Genomic DNA, 17,018 nt, shown 5'->3' with positions numbered 1-17,018 from the left:
AGTTCTACACAACATTTTTCAATAATTTGTCTATGAAACTCTGGTTCTTTTTTATTTATTCACTCTCTGCAAGCCAATACTGAGATACTGCTTAGAATTAAATATTTAGAGTACTTTAAAAGAAATAACCTGTTCCTTCATAAACAGATTAACATCATCTGTTAAATCTTGTGCTGTTTTCTAGAAAAGTATCTTTCTGATTAATATTTTTATGCTAAAGGGAAAGAACTGATAAGTAAAGCTTTCAAATACATTGTGAGTAGTTTAACCTCTGTATTAACTGTATTGTCTCCCACTTCCATCATATGACCCATGTTCCAGTCCTTCTCAAAACAGCTTATGAGACTCCAATCATTTCTTTATGCCAGTATGGATGCATGGGTATTTTTCTATTCTTTGGGTTATAATCTAATATGATCATTAATTGGCCACTGTGTATTTTTGTTATATTCTATCTCTTTTTTTCCCTCAATACCTCTTTACTTCCTGGATCTACAACATGACACCAAGTTTAGCTGGTATTTTCCTCATCAAAGTGCTAGAATCTGCCAATTCTCTAAAGATCTTCTGGAGAGCAGCAATTAGAAACCAAGACTGGGGCACTGGGTATGCTCACCGCTCCTGAGGTATCACTGATTCTAGGCCTTGTTATGATCAACCCTGGTGTGCAGTTTCTGGAACTGCTACACAGCACCCTTGAGATGAATTCATTAACTTGAATACAGTATGTATACAGAGTCATTTTTTTCTTTAGCATAGCTTCCAGTGACAGATCTATTTTCCAAAGCTGTTCAGGACAACTCCTCTACCTCCTTCACTGAGGCTGTGAAATAGTTGTAATATGGTTAGATTCATATGCCATGATCTATGTTCTACCTTGAGATCTCCCAACATCTTTGCTGATTTTATTTTTTATTTGCACACCAAATTAATGACTGTTCAGGTGCTGACAAATGCACAGGTCATTAGAAGAGCGACTCTGAGGAATATTTTTCACACGACTCCATTTCTGTACCTAAGAGGAAGGTGAGGGACACCTCCTTGATTAGATGAGAAGGGCTTCATGGAAAACTCCGAGCTCTTAGAGCCCCAGGGGCTAAGGTCTGAATAGTATGGGAAGTCTTGAGGATGAGTGGCTTTTCCAGCATAGCAGAGGGCTGCATTTAAGGAGTTAACATCACCAGGGAATTTGCAGAGTAAAGAATGTGTAAGAGCTGCTGGAGGTCCAAACGTGGGGCACAGATGCATGAGTTTCTGGACTGGGTTCCACTGATCATGTCTAAGATAGTCGCGTGGAGAGCAGTGAGGACCTTAGCAGAAGGAGGTGACTGCAGAATGCCGGAGCACTGAGGAAAACCTCACAAATGACCAGCCAGAGCAGAGGTCCACTGACTAGCGCAACCGCCCCTTGTCTGGGAGGAATACAACCCAAGACCTCCAGCAGATGCCTAAAACCACAAACAGTACTAAACTACATATTTTTTCTGTATTTATGTACTTACAATAAATTTTTTTTTTTCTTCCGGTACCAGGAATTGAACTCACGACCTCGCACTCCAGGCAGGCACTGTGCCGCTGAGCTAAATCCCCAGCCCCACTTCCAATAAAATTTAATTTACAAATTAGGCACAGTGAGAGTGAAACAATAATAAAATAGTTTTTCATGCTATTCAGAATGGGATGCAATTTATGAATTTTTGTTTCTGGAATTTTCCATGTAATATTTTCAGATTGTGGTTGTACTTGGGTGGCTGAAACATGGAAAAGTAAAACCTTGAATAAGGGGACAGATTACTTCCTGTGAGGGACATCCCTGCTGAGATAGCCAAAAGACGAGAAAATGAGAACTAGAACTAGAAAATGCCCATGAGGGGCAGGGCTGGCTGCACTACCTCCCATGCTCAGGGAGCTCTGGTTTTGGTGTCAGTCACAGGAAAACATTCCTACTCCCCTCTTTTCTTCTCTTCACTTTTATTGTTCCAGCATAGGGGTCAGAAATGTATATGTATAAACTGGGAGAGGAAGAATGAAACAAGCAATAGAAGATTGAGAAACTGCTGATTATAGCTGCCAGCCAGCACCTCAACCTTGCTACTTGCTTCTGCTCCAAGGCTGGGAAGGAGATAAGTTGAATGTCTCATCAAGCTGCAAGTTTATCACATTGGGTTCAACATTTAATTACTGAGTTGAAAGTGTCCTTTAAAACTAAAAACAGCTGCCTACTTAGAAATTAAAAGCAAGTAGAGAAGCCTTGGGAACTGCTTGTTTTTATTCAAGGGCAAAGAAAAACTAGTTCCACTGAATAAGTATGAAGAGTCAGAGGGAGAAAAATAAATTCTTTATGGGTAGATCCTATAGGTTCTGTTTGATGTAATTGTTATACAAGCATGCATATATATATGTATACACATGATAAGTCACACATTATTTCTTTGTTTTATAGAAGAAGCAGTACAATTCATACTGTTCTAAAGTGCTTTATACTGCTATAGAGTGCTTTTATTTTTATTATTATTATTATTATTATTATTATTATTTGGTTTTTCTCTGGTACCAGGACCCGAACTCATGACCTTGCACTTGCCAGGCAGGCACTTTGCCGCTGAGCTAAATCCCCAGCCCCTAGAGTGCTTTTATTTAAAAAAAATTTAAGATACTTTATAGCTCTGTTCATATCATAATGTAAAGGATTTCTCTTATTTTTAGCCAGATAAAATTTACATACTACAATGAAAGGTATAGGGTTTTTTTTTTTTCAGTCCTGGAGACTGAACTCAGGGCTTCAAGCATGCTAAGCAAGTGCTTTATCACTGATCTAGAGCCCTAGCCCAAAGGTATAAATCTTAAATGTATGATTAGAAACTTTTGAAAACCTCCTATATCCAAGTAATAGCCACTCCTTTCAAGATATGGAATGTTTCTACCACCGCAGAAACTTCCCTCATGTCGTCTTCCAATCAGTCTCTATCCCTGAATAGGAACTACTGATCTGATTTTTATAGCTGTACCTCAGTGAGGACTCCGGTATAATCCCACGCAAATTACATCACAGAATATGTACTCCTTTGTGTTCAGATTATTTCACTCAGCTTCTGCACGCAACAGTATATCATTCCTTTTAATTGCTGATTATTATTTTACTGTAGGAATATACTTCAATTTGTTTTTCTATGTTCCTATTGATGGCCATTTGAGTTGTTTACCAATTGGTACTATTAGAAATAAAGCTTCTGTAAACATTCATATACATTATGGATATACTTTTTCATTTCTCAAGTAAATGCCTAAAAGCAGAATTAATGGGTCAGATGGTAGGTGCTGAATTATAGAGAAACTACTGAACTGAGCACACGGACATACACCTGTAACCCTAACTACTCAGGAGACTGCAAGTCTAAGACCAGCCTAGCGGTTGATTGAGATCCTGTCTCAAAATAAAATTTAAGAAAGTGCTAGGGATATAACTCAGTGCTCCTTGGGTTTAATCTCCTGTACAGCACAGAGAGAGAGGGACAGACGGACAGAGAGACAGACAGACAGAGCAAAGGAAACTACTGATTCCAAACTGGCCACAGTATTCACATTCCTACCGGAAATATGTATCTAGTTCCTCATCTCCACCACTTCTTGGTATGGTTAATTTTTAGACAGGCGCTTGGCCACTGAGCTATATTCTCAGCCCCTTTTTCTCTTTTTTTTTGTACCAGGAATCAAACTCAGGACCTTGCGCTTGCTAGACATGTGCTTGTGCCACTGGGTATGGTTAATTTTTAAAATGTTAACCCTTCTATTAAGTGTGTTATCTCATTGTGATAATTGTTCAAGTCTTTCATCTGATTTTATTGGGATGTTTGTCTTTCTACTATTGATTGAAGGAAGGAGTCAGCCAAATTTGAGCTCACTGCCTGTTTCTGTAGACAAGGCCCTGCAGTCTATTTGTTTACGCATTTGCTACGAGTCCTCTTTCTCTGCACTGCAATAGTTGGGTAGCTGCAACAGGGCCTCAATATTTACTATCTAACCTTTTACACACAAATATTGCAGACCCTGACTTAAAGTAATTCTTTATATATTCTGATGTCATTTGACATATATATGCATTGTGACTATTTTCTCCCAGTTTGCTTCACCTCATTTTATTAACGGTGTCTTTGATGAACAGAAGTTTCTAATTTTAATTAAACCCCAATGTATAATTTGTTCTTTTATTTATAGTGCTTTTATGTTCTCTCAAAGAGATCTGTATCCACTTTGAGGCAATAATGATATTCTTGTATATGTTTTCTAAACGCTTTGTAGTTTTTAATCTTTTTTTTTTTTGGTCTAAGATCACAAATTAATTTTTGTGTGTGGCATGAAGTAAAAAGTCCACATTTGTTTCCTCCATCTTTTCACTTGTTTCAGCACCACTGGTTGAAAAAACTTCTCTTTCTCATGAAACTGCCTCAATAGTATTTCATTAAAAATTGTGCATCTGTAGCTCCATTTCAGCACATACTATTTAATGACACTTATGCATTCGTCTGTCTTTGTTCCCATGTCTGTCTTCATCATGCTAACTATATAACCTGAAATCAGTCCCCTAATGCTGTTCTTCAAGATTTTACTTGTGATTCTGGATTTTCTATTTTTTTTGGAATAAACTTGTCAATTTCTACAGAAATTATGTTGGGGAGATTGCGCTGAATGCACAGAACAACTTGGGGAGAGGTGACATCCTAACAATATGAAAACATTCAGTCCATAAATAAGGTGTATTTCTTCACTTGAGCATTCTTAACTTTCCTTAGCAGTGTCCGAAAGTTTTCAGTTGAGGTCTTACATATTGTCTGTCAACTTTATTTCAAGTATTCTATGATTCTGTGGAAGACAGACTGAAGAAATTATTTCCTCCAAGAAACTCTCAAATGATTGGTTCATCCCTTCATTTTCTAACTACTTAACTGTGAGGCTAGATTTTTTTCCCCAGTACACCAATTAAAACCACCATTGCAGCAAGCTGAGTGCAGAAGCAGATATGAGAAACTATCTTTTATTAAAATAGAAAGTTAAAGAAACGTATGAAAATGTAAAATAATGTTCCTCTTCTCACTAACTTTTAGAAGTTTTGTTGTAAAGCAAGACCAAAAAAAATGTCATTATGTTAGCTAAGTGTTATTTATGTTGGCAAGTAGTGGGTTTATTGTTCTTTTAAAATAAATTACTGCATGCAATCGTCAAAAAAAAAAAAAAGAATTTATTTCCTAATTGTTTGCTGCTAGTGTAGAGGAATACAATTTGACCTGAGTCTTGTTGCTCAGTTTGCTTAGCAGTTATTTTGTAGATTTCTTTGGAAATTTCCATGTAAACAGTCATTTGTTTATAAATAAAAATGGTTTTACTTATTCTTTTCCATTTTGGGTCTTTTGCTGCCATTCCCATAACTTCCACTGCAAAGTTGAATAGAAGTTGTAACCACAGATACCCTTGCATATTTCTAACTTTAGGTAAAAAGCATTCAATGTTTCACCATTAAGAATAATAGGAACTTTAGATTTCTCACAGATATCCTTTATCTGCCTGGGAAATTTCTCAGCTATTCCTAGTTTTGTAGTCTCTTACTTAAAAAAAAGCTAAGTAATGTTACATTGTCTGCCACAGTTTATTGAAACAAGCCCAGAGCTCTGGGAGCGGGCGAGCGCCTCTCTTTGAGACCCATTCAGATCATTTTAGGGTTTTTGCTGTTACAAGCATTGCGAGGAATGACCCTGCACAAAAGTCATTTCACGCTGGTTCCACTGTAGGTGCAGACTGAGTTTCTAGAAGCAGACCTGCTTGGTTAAAAGCCCCGTAATTCACACCTGGTGGGTACTGATGGCCCGCCCTCTGTAGGACACTGTGTCAGGACTACATGAAGGTGGCAGCTTCCTCACAGCCTGGCCCCATACAGAGCACTGTCTTTAAGCCTGCAGGTTGAGGGTCAGTGGGTGAGAACACTAGACTCACATGCACTGTCCCCACTAAGAGGGAGGTCCAGCCTCCTCTTCTTCTTTTTGTCTTTTCATTTATTTAAGGTAGGAAAAGAAACAGGCTCTGCAGAGTGATTTTGGGCTAAGTAAAAGCAGGAAAATAAGTACATCGTACAGGATGAGAGCAGGCTTCCGTGAGGGAACACGGTAGCCAGTACAGCCTCTTCTACGCTCAAGAAACACTGCGCTTTTCCTTTAAAGCATTTACTCATATACCATTTTTACACTGAGACAATGCGCTTTTAAAAGTGGGTTTAGAGGGTGAGGATATAGCTCAGTGATACAAGCACCTGTTTGGCAAGTACAAGGTCCTGAGTTTGATTCCTGGAACCAAAAAAAAAAAAAAAGCAAAAGTTGGTTTGTGAGATCATTCATAGATTAGAGAAATGAATCTCTTATATAAATTGCAACTATTTTCCCTCTAACTTTGCTTCAAGTGTTTTCATCACACAAAAATGTTTCATAATGTAGTCAGATTTACTAAATTTTTTGGTTTATGATATTTATACCATGGTTAGAAGCCTTCCTACTCTCTGGTTATAAAAGAATTTTCTCCTGGCTTCTTTCAGTACTTTCTGGTTTCATTTTTCTTTTCTTTCTCTCTTTTTTAGGAAAGGAAGTCACTCCATAGTTCAAGCTGGTCTTAAACTTTGCGTAGCTAGGCTGGCTTCAAAATTGTGGCGATCCTCCTGCCTCTGCCTCCTGAGTCCTAGGGTTATAGGCATGGACCGCCACGTCTGACTCTGGTTTCATTTTTATGTCTCAAAACTTTTAATCCATTTGGACTTTATCCACACAAGGCATGAGATATAAATCCAACTTTTTTTCCTGGATGTCCACCTGGTTGTGCAATATTATTTGTTGAATAGTCCATCTTTTGTCACTGACCTGAGAATGCTAGTTTTATCATTCATAGTCCTTAAATTCTCTCTATATTATATATATATTGGGAGAAATACCATCTTTGTACTGTTAAGTTACATTGTCAAGAACACAATAAGCCTTTCCATTTGTTCAAATTTTCTTTGTACCTCAAGAACATACTCAGGTTTTCTTCCTACAGTTTTTGTGTATTTCTTGCTAAGGTGGCTTTGAGGCACTTTTGCGGGTTTTGTGTGGGTTTTTTTTTTTTCTTGCTGAGGTACAAAGAAGATTTTTAAAAGTATAGAAATGTACAGATTTCAGTATCTTCATCTTTTGCCACCTAAATGAGTTCTCTTATTGTTCACAGGAGCTTTTTAGTTAAGTATCATACTTTCCAGGTCTACAATCATGCCATTTTCAGAACAGAGAGTTTACCTCCTGCTTGAGAATTTGTAAACCTTTAATTTCTTTTTCTTTTCTATTTGCTAAACAGATTCTTAACACCTATAAATCCAATGTCTTTCTTTTTTTTTTGTGGTGCTGAGGATCATACTTAGAGTCTCACATTTCTAGGCAAGCATTCTATAGTATCTATAGTCCCCTTTTGAAATGCTTTGAAAGCAAATGTTTTTTGAGCTTTCATCTAGTGCTTTTGAAAATTAAAATCAACTATAGGTTTAATACCATCTTATTCATTTTGCTTCCAAATATAATTACCCATAAGGCCTTAATTTTGTGAACCAAGTTTTGTGAACTACGGTGCCTTTTATGCATTAAATAACCACTTGCTGGTAAAGAATAACCCATCCTAACGCCAAAAGTAACAAAGAAAAATATGCAAAGCTTGGGCAACCCATGTGGGGTTGGCTGCCTCCCCACTGAGCATGTCATCAGTGCAGGCATGGATGTACTTCAGGCCGCAGCCTAAAGTTTCCTCCCCATTTCTGCTTTTCCTCTAACCAAGGGCAAAGCCACTCTAACTGTATAAGAAGGAATTCAGAGAGCTGCCTGTATATCTAGGTATGTGGAATTTCTCTGAGCAAACATTTCATGGGAGGAGGTTCAAAGTAAAAGCTGTTGGGGGGTGGGGGGATCTTAAACCTTTTAGCTCAAAGTACAGTACTATGTTGAATACCAAAGGAAAAAGATACTCTTGCTTGTTATCTTCTGCAGTGCTTTTTCACTGCTCTTAAAAGCTCATAGCTAGTATAACACCTTCTTGATACTCAGCCACTGCTCTAAGAGGGTGTGCTATACTCCTATCAGCAGAGGAGGAAGAGACACTCGCTGTGGCCCAAAGGGGGTATTTAGAAAATGTTCTTTGGCTCGACAGGCACACTTCTCATGTTCTCCATTTTTTCAGTCTTGGCGCTGCTCTCCCGTGATAAATATGATAATTTCCATCTTAAACAAACACCTGCTTGTGTAGGGAAAGGAAATGGAGCCCTCAAGCCTGTTTCTGTCTTGCTCACTCTATCCAAGAAAGCCCAATAGTCTTGTGTGCACCGGAAAAATTAGTATTGGAGCCGGGCACGACGGTACACACCCGTAATCCCAGCACTCAGGAAGCTGAGACAAGAGGATTGTCATGAGGTCAAGGTCAACATGGGCTACTTTATGAGTTCAAGGCCAGCCTTAACTACATAGGTAGACCCTGTCTCAAAAAAAAAAAATAGTATTGGAAGTGGGGGTGAACGGACTGGCTGGCGAGGTGGAAGAGATGGTTACTGGACAGACGGTCCTGAACATTTTTTTTTTCCCACCTTGGTATGAGCCTGAGCAGGCCCCTTGCCAGGCAGTCCCACCCAGCCTTGACCATTTGGGTTTGAATACCAGCTTTCCCACTTGCTGACTGCAGTACCTTAAATTCTCTCTGCATGAGTCTTCTCCGCTATAAAAGCATGATGAAAACAATACCTACAGCAGGTTTTGCCAGGTCCACATAAGTTAATACATGAGGCTTTCAAGAGCTTAGAAAAGTACCTGGCAAACATCAACAGTTCAGCGTGACTGCTCTGATCATCATCACTATAAGATATAAGGTTCCCATGGAATTATAATTGTCATTCTATTCACAGTAACAGGAGACTTTGTCAAACTCTGCTTAAATGGCAACCTTCACAATTCCATTCTTTTTCAACTTCATCTGCAAGTGCAGTTATAAATTAGTGTTCCTGAAAAAGTCTTTCTTTCCAAGTATTAAGTAATTTACCTTCAACCTGCTAAAACATTCTAGTTTCTTACTCCCCTCAGTTACATTATGCCTAATTTAGATATGATTATGATATCTGACAATAGCCAGAATTTTAAAAAATAGAATAAGTACTTCCCTCTGCAAATAATTTCCTTTCATTATCCCTATTAATTTTACAAAAAAATGCCACCAAGATGGTTAAGTATATTCTGCCTCCTATGTAGTTAAAACCTAATTGAGTCTTTCTGGAGTATCTGGAAGGTTAGCATTTTTCTACCTGAACTTGCAACCAGTCAGAAGATTATGAAATAAAGTTTTTTTAAAGAGCAGTAGATTAGGAGCTATTACTGTGAGTTATATATAGTAAGGAGAGTCTTATTTTGTGCTATTTCTCTTTCTGCTTTATATTCTTAAGTAAGTTTGAAGGTTTGCGCATACTGGTGTTATGATACAACAATTTCTTACGTGGGTCTTAACCAAGACCTGTTTGATAAACAGTTCTAGATGGTTGGGCCCAAAATGCCTTGTTTTACTTAAATTATTATTTCTAATGGCTTTTGCAAAATTCTTATTCAGGCTACACATATATTTTTCAGAGTGGTCATGCAAAATCAATCCACATCCTCCTTTAGTAGATCTCAGCACCTTGAGGTGGTGGCAATGAACTATATTTTTTCTCATTAGTATTCTCAATGATACACACAGAGCCATTCACCTAGAAATCACTACTTCATCATCATAATTTTATAGATATTTGTAAGGTGCTTACATTGTGCTAATTGGTAGGGAAGAATAAGACTTTGTAAGTTCAGCTAGTATGTTCTTGATAAGGACTTTCTGTGTTCACAGAGAAGAAAGGAGGAGGACCCCTCGGCCTTGCCCTCACAGCCCTTTTTTGGCAGTGCACTTACCGGAGACTGAACCTTGGCCATTCGACCACTAAACTGTGGACCACTTTATTTTACTACTTTGAGACAAGGTCTAGCTAAGTTGCTCAGGCTGGTCTTAAATTTATGATCCTCTCTGTGGCCCCTTCATGCTTACCCTGATGAGATTGAGATTGAACTGTGTATGTTCTGTGATGGAATTGTTGGGAGCCAGTGGATGCTTTCATTTCCTAGGCAGCTGGGATTACAGGCATACGCCACCACGCCTGGCTTCTCATGTCTGTTTCTTGTGCAAGAATCTATCACCATAAAAGCCAATTATGCATGGTTGCAATGAAAAAGCAAATGTAGATGATTTCTACTTTGAAATAAATAGCTGGAGAAGAAAAAATATACACCAACAATTCTATGAAATTACTCACTTGGTAAAACCTAGTAGTTTTTGCAGTTCTAGCACTGTTATGACAAATATCTTTACTGTCTGCTGAGTTTTCTCCATATTTAGCCTGGTCACTAACTTACTGTTCATTAAGGATTTTGCAAATAGTTTTTCCTTATTTGTCCCTGGCCTCTTGTAGACTGTAAGCTCCCTGCAGGCCAGAGCTCTACCTAGTATCTCCTTTTGCTTTCCACTATGCCTAGAAGGATAACAGGTTTTTCACAAGCATTCAATACTTTTGTTGATGGACAAGGAAGAAGTATGGAAGATTTTACCTTGGAGGAACTGGTAGCCTGGGACACAATGAGCCTGCATTTGGACTCTGTGTGTAGTTGAAGGAATTCAGACTATAGACACACAGGAAAGACCCTGGAAGAAAAGACATGGAGATCAGACTATTTTCCTATATCATCACAGCTTCCCAGGGGAGCTCCTAAGAAAACCACAGCAGTTTTACCAAGCCAGAAAGGGGATAGAAACCGTACTCCAATTCAGAAAAAGGTGACTGAAACCCACCCACCCACCCACACACACACAGATACAAACTGGGATTAAGTTCTCTCCAAAACTCCACATTCAAAACTAAAAGTTATACGATCAGTACTCAAATGATTTGACTATCATTTGAAGATGCTTATCAAAACTTGATATTTTAAAGTTAGTGTAGTAAATAATTTTTAGAATTCTGGTCTTTCATTTTTCAGGCACATATAATTTGCAGTGGGTTGGTTCAAATTTCTTTTACTTTCCTTTGTTTAATCCTCATCACATGGATCTAAACAATGGACTCACAGCAAGTTTCTACAGTTACACAATGCTTTCCGGTATAATGTACAACTATCCTATTGGCCAATGAAAGCATCCACTGGCTCCCAACAATTCCATCACAGAACATACACAGTTCAATCTCAAGCCTTTGGGCTGTGATTGTCTGCTCTCTCCTCTGTACTCATTGTGAATGATCATCTTGCTGTAGGGGGTAGGGAGCACAGGCAGAGCAGCCTGAGTTTCCAATAAATATGTATAACTTAACAAGTTCACGAGAAAATGTTTTTGTTCTTCCACACTAGAGCCACCTGTGGCCAGGTGTGGAGGTGCAAGCTTGTAATCTCAGCTCGGGAGGCTGAAGTAGGATGAGTGCTGCGAGTTTGAGGCCAGCCTGGGCAGCAAAGTGAGTTCAAGGCCAGCCTGAACGGCATAAAAAAAACCCGGTCTCAAAAAGACAAAAAAAAAAGAGGAGGCATCTGCAAAGTATAATCACAGCTTTTCAGAGAAAGCAGGGTTAGGGTAATTAACCACACTGGTGCCTACAGACTTACTCTTTAATAGGGTATAGGAGAGAGAGCCCGCCCCTTGGTGCCTACCATTGGTGTCTGCAAAGAGCTGGATTTCTTCCAAGGTGCTGAGCTGCTCTTCAGGACAGCTGGACACACACAGGGTAGTGGAACCGAGCCTCATATCTTTGATTTCTGGGTTGCAGGAATTCATAAAGAACATGTGTCTAAGGAGATGGATGAAAAAGAACCTTATCTTAGGGCACTGCCAGTCAAAGAGGACTCAAAGAAATCCCTGAAAAGCACATTTGGACCCCAAACTGTTCAAATACACTTCTGAGAACAGCTGAATACAGGGAAGCAGTAAGAGGAAAGAAAGGCCAGAGGCTGGGAATTAAGGGCAGTTTAAGAGCCAGAACTCTGAAGCAACCTTTCTTCCGATCACTCAGAGGCTGGGTAAGTTGGGCCATGTGAGCAATACTGGTTGTTGCCGTTAGTGAGTTCTGTGCTGGTGGCGGCAGCTCTTGAAGCCCAGTGCTCATCCCACGGCTGAGATCAGGCGATGTTAGAAGAGTGAAGCAGGCTGCCTGCAATGGGGGAGACCCTGAGAGGGGATCCAGAGCCACTTTCTTCCCGGCTGGGAACCGGAGAAGAGAAGGCGAGAGGAGAGGGGAACAGACTTCAGAGTGCCTTCTAAATATATACTGTGTTTTAAATTTTTAAAAAATGTGTTAAGATCTCCATAAAATTTGCCATATCAATTATTCAAGTGTGCAGCTCAGTGTCAGTAAGTACACTCGCACTGCTGTGCTGCTATCACCACCATCTGCCTGCAGAACTCTTTCCCGCCCGCAAAACTAAAGTTCTGCTCCCATTAAACAGCTCATCTTCCCTTCTCCTCCAACCCTTGACAAGCACCATTTCACTTTACTTACGAGTTTGACTACTTTGGACATTTTGCATAAGTGGAATTATATGGCACTTGTGTTATTGGGCTTCTGATACATTAAGGATAATAATGCTAACGATTAACATTTATTATGTCTGAGCTCACAAAGTATCTCTGTGGATCCTTAAAACAGCCTTGTAAGAGAAGTATACTTACCAGTTTCAAAAGGTGAAAACTGGGTCTGGAGAGGCTAAGGATTCGGCACAAGGACCCAGATATGGAAAGCAGCAAAGAGCGAATCTGAGCCTAGGATTAGCTGCTTCTGTACCGGTGGTCTTATTACCACACATCTGGCCTCTCTTTTTATGAGACAGGCTAAGAGTTTTGTTTAGGAAAACAGTTTCAAGGCTCCAAATGACTAAATTACACAAAGTTCTGAAATACAGGGGCTGGGGATTTAGCTCAGCAGCACAGCACTTGCCTGGCAAGCACAAGGTCATGAGTTTGATTCCCGGTACTGGAAAAAAAACAACAACAAAAAAAGAAATCCAGCCCCTCTATAGTAGGGAGACTTAACTTAGACACTCACGTTTTGAGAGTCATGTCCTGTCCGGACAGAGGGGCCCCTTCCACTGGGGAGTTCTTCTTGCCACACACGTTGCCATAGCTGTCATAGCCGAAGAGGAGTCGCCCTGCGGCTCCAGCCACCACCGCGTAGCCCATGATGAACACCTAGCAAAACCCAGGGCACATGAGGCTGCGGCCACAGGGCAGAAAACACCACCCCCTGCATCCCTGAGGATGCTGATGCAAAATGGAACCACAGGAAATGTTAAGTCTCACAGTACTTCTCTCCTGCTCAGCAGTAACCCCAACTGGTCAGGGTTCTGCTGCTTCCAGGCCGGCTCTCGCAAGTCAGGTGGAATGGCACCCACACTCAGATTCTCCTCACTGTCTAACCACCTGTCTCGGTTACTTGTCTCTCGTTGCTGGGACAAAATACCTGACACCCAAAATGAAGGAAGGAAAGGTTTATTTCGCTTACAGTTTGTGAAGGTTTCAGTCCGTACTTGGCAGATTACAAGGCAGAGTGGCACGTGGCAGAGCCTGCCCCATGGCCGCATGAGGCTTTGGGGGGACACACAGACATAAACCATAACACCACCTCTCTGTCCTCTTGCTTTCTTCTTCAAGAGCCTGTCATTTTTATTTTGGGCCTAATTTCATTGGGAAAACAATTTTTTTCTTGAGGTTTTTGGTTAATTTTAGTGTATCAAGGCTATGATAACTATTTTTCACTGAGGTTTTTTTTTTCCTTTCTTCTTCTGAAAATTTTCTTTCTGTTTTACTTTTAGTGAACTCTGTAGAGTTCACACAGTTGTTGAGGCCACACAGTTCACAACAACTCTGAAAATAAGATTCTGGAACAACTACTTAAAAATCACAAAAATAAAGAACACAAGAAAAAATAATTTCAGGAATTTTTGTCAGACAAGAATATATTGCAACCATTAACCATGTTTACACAATGTGTAATATTTAATATTTCAGTTCAAACAACTGTTCCATTGATACATCTGACAGACCCTCTGTTAAGACCATATATGTTTCTTCTCATAACACAAATGTTGTGCCGCAAGTTTCCCAATCTATAATACATAAAATACCACTGAGTACTGTACTCGATACTTACAAATTCATTCTGGGACAGAGGTTATAGTAGCTTACACTCAGTAACTTACAGTATGGATTTATTTCCCAAAGGTACACTGAAATAAAACTAACAAACATTCTTCAAGCGTCCAGTGTGTGCCAAAGACTTTTAACGGGGGACACAAAGATGAACAACATGGAGTAGGACTTACCAACGGGGGGCGGGCCTTGTCAGGAAGGAAGCTGCCTGCTCAGGCTCCTCTGGTCAAAATGACCAGATTTTAGAACGAACAGATCACTTGTGCTAGGAGACGGAATTGCTCGTCCTTTACATAAAAGCGGTGAGTGAGTGTGCTGTAACTTTGTGCCCGTGTGCCTGGCACAGCAAGCTGACCCACTTTTTCCATGCCTGCCTCTTCTTCTAACCTGTAATGCAGTAAGTAGAGTCCTGACTGTGTTCTGAGTTAGGGGGAGGGAAAGGATCTTATGCTTCTGCTCAGCTTCCCAGACCTAATAATGAAATAATACTGTCCAGTTACCAGGATTCTGGATGTGCTTTCTCTTTTGGAGAGCTTGTGGGATAAGAAAGGAGAGGTTTTAACGGAAGGAGTGAATAGGAGTTGGGTTTTCCTGAGTACCCACCATAACACTACTAATATTTTCAACTATTTTAGTTCTAATTTCAAACATGAAAGTGCAATTCCAAATCAGGTGATACAGGAAGTATGGTTACCAAGGAGGTCAACTATGTCTGGGGAGATCAGGGACACTGACCAGGGACATTGAACAATGAATAGGAAAGAGAATTTGGGAGAGGCCACTGAAGAAGTATCGGCAGATATGACCTGGGCTTGACATCTGCTTTCCATTCTGTATATTTTATGCAAATAGAAACACAGGCTTGAGCTCTTTCTATTTGCAAGAGACCGTTCCTGCTTGTAATACGGCACCTTATTGGAAGGGTTCTTTGTCCAGCCCTAACTCAGTACCACCAAATAATAACCCTGTCCAGCATAGGACCAGTCAGGACATCCATTACAGAATCCAGAAGGGGAAAAGCCAGGCAGAAGAAAATACTCCTTGCTCTGTTTCTAAGACATATCTGTGGTTAAAAATGTTGCAGATGACACAAAAAGCCAGCCAGCTCAGAAAGAGTTCTTATTAAAAGAACTAGACATAGTCAAGAGAACTTGAGCACAATGAAATCTTCAGGCTTATTTTGCAAATGAAATGTAATTTTAAAACGGTTTTCAGTCCTGTGCAATATCTCAGCTGGTTCATAATTCTTCAGACAGCTGCTGGCCGTCTGGAAGGGATGCACTGGGTTTGAGCATGGAGCGGGGGAGAACATCATTAAACAATGTGAACAGCACAGGATCCCAGCTGCCAGGCACAAGGCAGGGCAGCTGCTTCCTGCAGTGGTTTTGCACAACAGAAAAGTCAGATAGAGAAAGAGCCATCTGTGGGGAAGGTAAGCAGAAGGCACGTAGGTTCACTGCCTCTTGCAGCTCCTTGAGGAGAGCTTCAAGGGCCACAGTATAAGCGACAATGACAAAAACAAACAAACAAACGAGCAGTTAGCCTTTCAGACCCAGGCTTCCGCTGTGCCTATAACCAAGTCTGTCTATGTGAACCCAATCTGGAACGTCAACGTAGGAACAAACGCCTTGCTTACTTGGAAGGAGAACCAACGCGGCACTTAGGATCTATTCAAAGTGAATTCTGCTCAGCAGAGGTGATTACTGTCTGGCAGTTATTATAAGGTTTTATAATTAATCATTTACCATGCGGCAAACAGCACGCCCCCACCTGGATGATTCCATGAACTCGCCTCTGAAAGGGTTGAGTGAGGCTTTGCTGCTCCTACAACTCTAAGTAGGAAAGCGTCAAGATTCAGCTTCAACAAGAGTCCCCTAGGACTACGATGACACAGTTTAGTGAGACTGCCAGGAATCACCTACGGCGGGAGACAGAGTGGGAGCCGTCACTGCCTATCGAACCAGAGGGTTCACGTCACACTGCTGTAGAGTACACCGCGAGTACGAGTAAAGCACAGCTGAGGTTAACAGCAACTCCTTTCTAGGCTTTCTCTAGTGTTGTTTTGTTGCGGGCCACAAAAGCTTGAAGAAGATTTGACGTAGGGGTGTGTCAGGTGGTGAAAGAGCTTCTGCTCTGAGAGCGGAGAGGTCACGCTGGCTTTGCTGATAGGACCCCACCGCACCTGTGCTGCCCCCGTCTTCCTTTCCTGTTCATTATGTACGTTCGCAGTCATCAGTACGAAACGAAGCACGGGGCGGAGGGCCCAGGAGGTGAGGAAGTGCAGCCTGGGTGTACGACAGAAGCCTCTCACCGCAGTGCAGACATGAAGCAGTTAACATCTGAGGCACATTTACTTCGGGACACACAACACACGCTGGCGTCTTCCCTGCCGAGCACCCACACTTACCAAGCCAGTCCAAAAGAGAAAGAAGAGGAGTAACCAAGCTGTGTCCGTGCATTTCCGATAAATCTGGGGTCTCCACTCTCTTTGCCTGGGAGCTGTTTCTTCGGAAACCTTCCAGAAAAAGAGACAATTGGAAAAAAGAAACCAACCAACCAGCTAGTACCAACCGAACTCAAACTACTCCAAGACTGCACAGAGTAACCGATCTGTTATTTATACTAATTAAACGTCACCCGTGGCTCTTCACAGAGCTTTAGAAACGCTGGGTCGGCGCAGTGCGCCCAGTCCCGGGCGCCGAGTTCCCGCCTGGGGGCGCAGCTGCGGGCACCGCGCTCGCCTGCGGCAGCCTCTCCGCCCCGGGCGCCCG

The 17,018-nt window shown here is 40.9% G+C and overlaps 1 protein-coding gene across 5 annotated transcripts in view; it reads right to left on the bottom strand.

Annotated features, from left to right (window-relative positions):
• Positions 1-16,762, bottom strand: part of Slc44a3 (solute carrier family 44, member 3) — a gene marked incomplete at its 5' end in the record, with an annotated part of 76,841 nt that extends 60,079 nt beyond the window's left edge. For all 5 annotated transcript variants that reach the window (XM_013516524.1, XM_005388780.2, XM_013516525.1 and 2 more), the window contains 4 exon segments: positions 10,668-10,761; positions 11,757-11,893; positions 13,145-13,287; positions 16,655-16,762. In XM_013516524.1, coding sequence (XP_013371978.1) covers positions 10,668-10,761; positions 11,757-11,893; positions 13,145-13,287; positions 16,655-16,762 — 482 coding nt within the window.
• Between the last annotated feature and the right edge of the window lie 256 nt (positions 16,763-17,018).

This window comes from Chinchilla lanigera, unplaced genomic scaffold, assembly GCF_000276665.1.
Source record: "Chinchilla lanigera isolate Chin_1 unplaced genomic scaffold, ChiLan1.0 scaffold00034, whole genome shotgun sequence".
NCBI classification, from domain to species: Eukaryota; Metazoa; Chordata; class Mammalia; order Rodentia; family Chinchillidae; genus Chinchilla; species Chinchilla lanigera.
The sequence above is the reverse complement of the archived record's forward strand: the minus strand, read 5'-3'. Positions and strand labels throughout refer to the sequence as shown.